Here is a 6,746-nt window from a genome sequence, read left to right on the forward strand (position 1 = left end):
CAGTCATTTTGGCATTGAGTGAAAAGTCCCCTTATATATACACCCTGCCATGGCAGGGACTGGGTTGGTGCAATCAAAGCCGCCAGCAAAGCAAGTCGAAGCTCCAACAGTCTCTTCTTGCTTACGTCTGTCAACAATCTGTCGAACAATCTCTAGCCATTACGGCAACTCATACAGATATAGTTAGCTAGTAGCAGAGGAAGCAAGAAGGACGGTCGGTCATGGACGAGATGGGCGACGAGAGCAGCAACTACCAGTGGCACGACGATTTCAGATTCGGGGACGAGCTCATGAGGGAGCTTCTCGACGCCCCGGCGATGGTGGCCGGCGCTGACAATTTTTCTTCCAACAAAGGTGCTGATGAGGAGGAGGAACGGGAGGAGGATGGACCGGCAGGAGCTCGGCGCCGGGAGTCGATGGTGAACAGGCTCATCTCCACGGTCTACTCGGGACCGACGCTCAGCGACATCGAGAGCGCCCTCTCCTTCACCGGCGTCGGTGCCGACTCGCAGCAGCTCCTCGACAGCCGCAAGTACTATAGCTCTAGCCCAGTGTACGTTCATATTTCTGTCTATTGTGAATTGTTGACTATCTATCTACGTGAAGAACAATCATAATTTTACATGATCAATTGCTTTAATTATATGCGTGGGTAAATATCTTCAGGGTTTTCTCGCCGGACAAAGTGCTGAGCAAGATGGAGAACAAGTACACGATGAAGATCAAGAGCTGTGGCAACGGGCTCGCCGACGATGGGTACAAGTGGAGGAAATATGGCCAGAAATCCATCAAGAACAGCCCCAACCCAAGGTACCAATTCGGCAATCTATCTATCTCCTCAACTAAACTTGTAGCCCTTTTCTTTTTCTCCAAAAAGAAATGAAATTCAGGTGGGAATCCTCTCTTCAAAAAAAAAAAAGAACTTGTAGCCCTTAATTTACCTAGCTAGGTAATCTTGCATGAAATGTTCATTTACTACTGCAACGACTTATCATAAACACCAAGCATCCACACTTGATGGTGTAACTTTCAGTTGACATATGAGACGCAACATGCATATTTACCAGGTTCGTGTTCACTTTTCAAAGATGGATTCAGACACGTCACCATCGCAGCCCAAATGAGACAAACTCCAAGCATTCGGACAATTACTCTGGTGAACCAAATAAAGGCAGAGCTAGCTAGCTATGCACTGTCCTTACTTAATTCCCATAACCAAAAATTCCCTGGACAACAGCGTCTTCCACGGCCCTGCCACAATATATGGTCATACCCAAACTAGATTTATCAGGCATGACATGCATGTAGGGATTTGCAAAGGTTGGTAGGTGCATCATGCATGCAGACGGAATTAATTAATTGCAACCTTAAATACTTAGCCCCCACAAATTGCCATGAGCGAGCTAGCTAGCTAGCTGTCTCTATGGGAATAGTAATCCATACTTAGCACCGCTATCTCTGTGGCAAATATAGAAGACTTTGTAGAAAATATATAGTCAAACTTCACAAGCTTTTTTTTCATTTACCTTATGAAGAATATTGCTAAAAATTGGTAAAACAAAATAGGTATTGACCATAGACTAAACGTTGACGAAATCTGAGTCTTACATGTCAATTGATGGGATTCTATCGTACAAGTAAATAAAAGTTAAAATAAAATTCATGTTCAGTAAAAAAGACCAAAACAAATAACCCAAGGTAAATTCGGTACTTTATCACGGCCGAGTGAGATTAATCTGAATCCTTCGTCGATACATCATAAGAAAAGAGAGAAAAAATTTCGTTGGTCCTCTAATGAAAAAAAAATCCTTCTCGTGCAAAAAAGCAACTCTTGGAATAGCATCTTGGATTCATGTTCATCATGTTTAAAAAATGTGTATTTGTGTACTACTTATTACTCCATACATATAAAAAACTGTTCTTTTTACATGTTTAGATAATTTTTTTTACAATAAACAGAGAACTTATATAAATCATATGGTTAGACATGTCTCGAAAATTATCTTAGTGTATACTATATTATTTTTTGGTTTAAAAATATATTTTCGGTAAAAAGTAGTGGGTCAACATAAATCGGGAAGACCGTGTCAATGTAGAACCCACATTTTTGTGATACGAAAGGAGTAATTACTTCCCCTGTCGATCGAGCAAATTGTGCAATTAAAACTTATTCGATTTTGATGGCGCTAATAAATTAATTTGAACGTGTCAGGAGCTATTATCGGTGCACGAACCCCCGGTGCAACGCCAAGAAGCAGGTGGAGCGCGCCGTCGACGAGCCGGACACGCTGGTCGTCACCTACGAAGGCCTCCACCTCCACTACACCTACTCCCACTTCCTTCAGCACCCGACCACTACTCCCTCCCCCACGGCCGCCGCAGCGGCCAAGAAGCCCAAGCTGCACCTGCACACCACCCCCGCAACAACGACTACCTCCCCGCCGACGACGTCCATACTGCTCGACGGTGCCGTCGTCCCTGCAGGCGCTGGAGGAGACAGCAGCAGCGATAGTGGGGGTGGTCATAACGTGGCCGCAGACGCAGGCTTCCAGCTTGAGCACGCAGTGCCCAACTGCTCGGCGTCGTCGTTTTTGTTCGACGGCGGCTTTGCTAGTGGCGAGGAGCGGATGCTGCCGAGCGGCGGCGGGCTCCTGGAGGACATGGTGCCGCTGCTGGTCCGGCGACCGTCGTGCAACTCCACGGCCACCACCACCACTAGCTCGTCGGGATCGCCGACACGGGCGCCTGTGTCGTCTCCGTCGCCATCCACGTCGTCGTCCGTGTCATGGACCCCGGCGTCGCCGTACATCGACATGGCCATACTCTCCAACATCTTCTAGCTGACTAGTAAATTAAATTTCTTGTGCATGTGTGCACCAAGGGTGCCCCAGTGTGTGATTACTAGTAGTATCTAGCTAAATAGCCGTTCCATAGTTGATTAATCTCCCAAAATTGTGAGGATTTGTGTTGTGAGCAGGGTAAGATTAGTGATTTAGTACAGGGCGCTCAATAATTGTGTGCATGGTGTGAGAACTGAGAAGTACTTGTACGTGTGGCGTGCGTGGCGGTGCAATGATGTAAATGCATGGTGCAATAAAGTAATTATCTCAGTAAAATACAAGTGCTCCTTTTATTATGCAGTGTAAACTAAGTATTTCTTGATAAACACAGTGTAAACTAGGTATTTCTTTTATCCTTTACACTGTCATGCTATTATTTCATATACACTTTTTAACAAGGAGAGCCCCGAAGCGAAAATATGGTGGAGCACCCAGCGACGACCCTCCCTTGAATCTCACCGTCCCCCGCCTAACTAATGGACCGTCTCGATCTGTCCCAGTATGGTACGATACTACTTGTTCTCGTATTCGTGTTGTATTCTCCTCGTATTGAACATCGTGGGACCCACTCCGTGACGTCATCACAAATAGACGTGTTGTCTTCCTCCTCAGATCCCCTTCCCCTCCTCGCTTCTTTCCCCATTGATCCTGTCCTAGAGCTTGCTAATCCCCAAAATCAAACCCAATCCACCCAGCGAGCTGTCCGCGTCCTCGTCGCCCCGCCTCGTCCAAGAACAGCAGATGGCGAGCTCTTCCTCCTCCTCCAAGACCCCCGGCGAGGAGGCATTTCTACAAGTGCCATTAACACGGAGTAAGTTTCTCTCCTCCTTTTTTCATTTGATGTACAGAACATTGGCACCCCCCTTGCCAAATAAACATGGTATTCCATATCTGATTTTAATGTGTGTACACACAGCCGGGTGGATGCAGATTCTAGGAATGGGAGGAGGCCCACGTCGACTACATCCGAGCTCGTTAGGGTCACATCTTTGCAGTTGCCGCTGCTAATCAGCTCCGACCAGGTGTTCAAGCAGAGGACATTCTTCTTCAGGCTCAGGCTGACCTTAGGACCATCCTGCTCGTGGGGATTGCTATGCTGTCAGCTGTTCTTCTCATTCTATGTTCCATGGCTTAATGTGTCAGGATTTGGGAGCTACTAATATGAACCACCATGGTGTTAGCTGCAGAATACTTGGTCACCAGGCATGCATCTCTTCAAGCTTGATCTGGAAATTTCAAGATAAGAATGGTAGGTTCCTTCGTCAAAAACTAAATCATGCAACACCAGCGCCAACATTCCAGATGATGATTCTGATGCAGAAGAACTGGACGAGGCCCACAGCAGCAATGCAACTGGTCCATCAGCAACTTCAGGCACATCTATTTAGAAGGTTGTCTCTGTCATTTCTGAATTTTTTGAATAAAAGTGCTATCTACTACAAGAGATAGGATTTGGAGCTTTGCTAAAGCTACCTGCCTTAGCCGAACTGAAACTACACTTCAGCAAATGGTTAATGGACAAACACACTACATGCACTGTTCTAGATGAAAAGAGGAAGATTAGGTTCTGGTCATCACTTTTTCACCTATCGCAGACAAACGTCCTTGATGGCGATAAAATATGGGAACTTGCAGCAATACAAGCTCAGTTCACAAGTCCAAATGTGAAGCAAAACATTGCAAACTGTACTGCTCGGTTTTTTCCTTGGGCCCAACTTTTACATGTTATATGACCGAACAAGTAAATTATGAACCATCTTTTATTCAGTTTCATGTCCCAGTCATTGCTCATTGCTCAACAAATGTATCAACATTTTCGATCCCCTCCCATCTTGCCCTCAAAAGAAAAGATTGCACGAGACCATGGCAGACAAGATCCATATGGCTCTCTTCATGTGTATCTACAATTTTTTTTCTCTTCATGGCAAGTTCAATGCACCAACTTGAAGAATAAATACCGACCTCATCCAGTCAACATGATTCACCGGGTGAGAATCTACTGCCAAATATTTAAAACCCTCAGCGACACTTGTACTTATTTTTTGCTTTTTACCCTCCACTAATACAGGGAGGAGTCTTGAATCTGCACAACTCACATTGCAAGACACTTCAACGGCGTAAACCTCGAGTGACCACTCTGAGATGTGAGCATCCTATCTACACTTTTTTACCTACATTTTCTACTACATCGCATATTTGACTGAATCCTGCAATATATACTAATTATCAACATGTCACCCCGAGGAAGCTATTAAAAGGGGGAAATCTTTCCTCGCGGTTCAGCTAGCTGAATTAGAAGACAAATTGTTGCCGCTTCCATAGGACCTACAAAAATTAATATCTCATTCATGTTATTATATGATCACAACGGGTATAATTGGAGCATATGAAAGCCCTAACTGATCTTTCGGTTGAAAAGTTGCAGTACTTATCACATTTTCATTAGTTTAGCTAACGTGAAAATTGCAGTACTTATCTGGGAGATTAATTTGCTCTCACATCCGTGGTGCCAATTGTTTCTTAGTGTTAATCCTGTAGCTTGGCACTTGTTAGTTTGGTTCCAATAAACTCAAGTACAGTATGAAACTTCATTGTCATCTTTGAATGCCTATACTGGAGCTGGATCAAAGCTTTTATTTTATCAGTTTTTTTTGTGCAGTTTTTAACGTTTTATGACTTGCTGAGCTTGAGGTAGAGGTGCCCCTTATTTGTTCTAATCTTTGCGAAGAATTGGGGGAGATATGAATCTGCCATCTCTGACATTATAGTGTAGTTTCCAGTAGGCTTATTGTTGATTACTGATTGCTATGACATACTCAATGATAGCTAGTCCTTTAGCATACATTCTCTCTGGTCTTTCTCATGAGTTTTTTTTTTCATTTCAGTTCCATGGTCCAGTCATCCTACAAACATGCCGGTGTCTTTACATATGGGGCATGTTGACCAAAACAATACGCATTGTTGATCCCCTGACATACACCCCAAATGTTTGTGAGAATATAGAACTCCACAAGATTTTCGCTGACAAGATCCACATAGCCTTGTTCACATGCATCTACAAGACATCTTGGAGAAAATCCCAAATCAAATCATTGAAGCAATTAAAGTTCAATAGTTTCCTAACGTCACCTACGAACAAACGGTTTGAAATAATCAGTGGATATTGAACACTAAAGTATTGCAGCAGCACCATCCGTTTGGGAGGACAAATTTTATAAGTACTTTGTTGCTTAATTGCAACAACTATTCCCACATTGCTCCACATTTGTGTTGTACAGTGACAAATTTTCCTATTGGCCAATAATATTTATCTCTCAAACCCGATCACCTGTACAAATTGTTCTTTGTTTTTATCCACCCTTCTTGAAACACATGCAAAATCAATAGTTTTGAAAAAGCAAACCTCCTACCTCAGTATTGTTCAGGATGACACCTAAGAAACCATCTTTAAATTTTCCACCTCCCAAATATGAAGCACTCCAACTTTGAACGATTCATGATTTTTTTCACGACAACCAAAACTAGCTCAATTTTCACTTTCTTCAAGCATATCGTTCAGTTCAGTTTTCATTACAACATGCTTCGCGAGTTTTCTTGTTCACCTGATGCTTCGAGAGGTTGAAGATGAATAAACAGTATCTTGTGTGGTAATGAGTACTAATTAATTTCAACACCGTGTGATAAATGGGCCAGGCTGGCCAACAGCTTTGCTTCCTGTCCCGGTCTGTTCTGCTGACGTCCACCGAGCCTATTTATTATGTATTCCTCCATGTATTTAATGGTATTCTTAATTACCATCGTTTCTGCCTTAATACCTGCTACTTTGTTTCCGAATCACGAAGCTCCCCACAGCCGCACAGATTCCCTCCGCGCTGGTTGCCATGAGCCAAAAATCCGCGTCCAGCC

The 6,746-nt window shown here is 43.7% G+C and overlaps 1 protein-coding gene and 1 long non-coding RNA gene across 3 annotated transcripts; both read left to right on the forward strand.

The window, feature by feature from the left end:
• Positions 1 to 230: 230 nt before the first annotated feature.
• LOC124662193 (WRKY transcription factor WRKY28-like) lies at positions 231 to 2,840 on the forward strand. Its single transcript, XM_047200065.1, has 3 exons — positions 231 to 553; positions 667 to 810; positions 2,213 to 2,840. Exons 1-3 carry the CDS (start codon positions 231 to 233, stop codon positions 2,838 to 2,840), a joined length of 1,095 nt encoding a protein of 364 aa, XP_047056021.1.
• A 574-nt stretch (positions 2,841 to 3,414) lies between these two features.
• LOC124667366 lies at positions 3,415 to 6,132 on the forward strand. Of its 2 annotated transcripts, none has more exons than XR_006991232.1 (3): positions 3,415 to 3,651; positions 3,757 to 4,231; positions 5,726 to 6,132. It is a non-coding gene; the product is annotated as an uncharacterized LOC124667366 (long non-coding RNA). The 2 variants fall into 2 exon arrangements; XR_006991233.1 differs by lacking the exon at positions 5,726 to 6,132 and having other exon boundaries at positions 3,757 to 4,089; positions 4,161 to 4,364.
• The last annotated feature ends 614 nt before the right edge of the window (positions 6,133 to 6,746 follow it).

This window comes from Lolium rigidum, chromosome 6 (assembly GCF_022539505.1).
Source record: "Lolium rigidum isolate FL_2022 chromosome 6, APGP_CSIRO_Lrig_0.1, whole genome shotgun sequence".
Classification (NCBI taxonomy): domain Eukaryota; kingdom Viridiplantae; phylum Streptophyta; class Magnoliopsida; order Poales; family Poaceae; genus Lolium; species Lolium rigidum.

Excerpts from the sequence above, each read along its gene's own strand:
- LOC124662193 (XM_047200065.1), top strand. The coding sequence starts at position 231 with ATGGGCGACGAGAGCAGCAACTACCAGTGGCACGACGATTTCAGATTC. Across the intron at positions 554-666 it reads TACTATAGCTCTAGCCCAGT|GGTTTTCTCGCCGGACAAAG; the intron begins GTACGTTCATAT and ends AAATATCTTCAG. Across the intron at positions 811-2,212 it reads AAGAACAGCCCCAACCCAAG|GAGCTATTATCGGTGCACGA; the intron begins GTACCAATTCGG and ends TGAACGTGTCAG.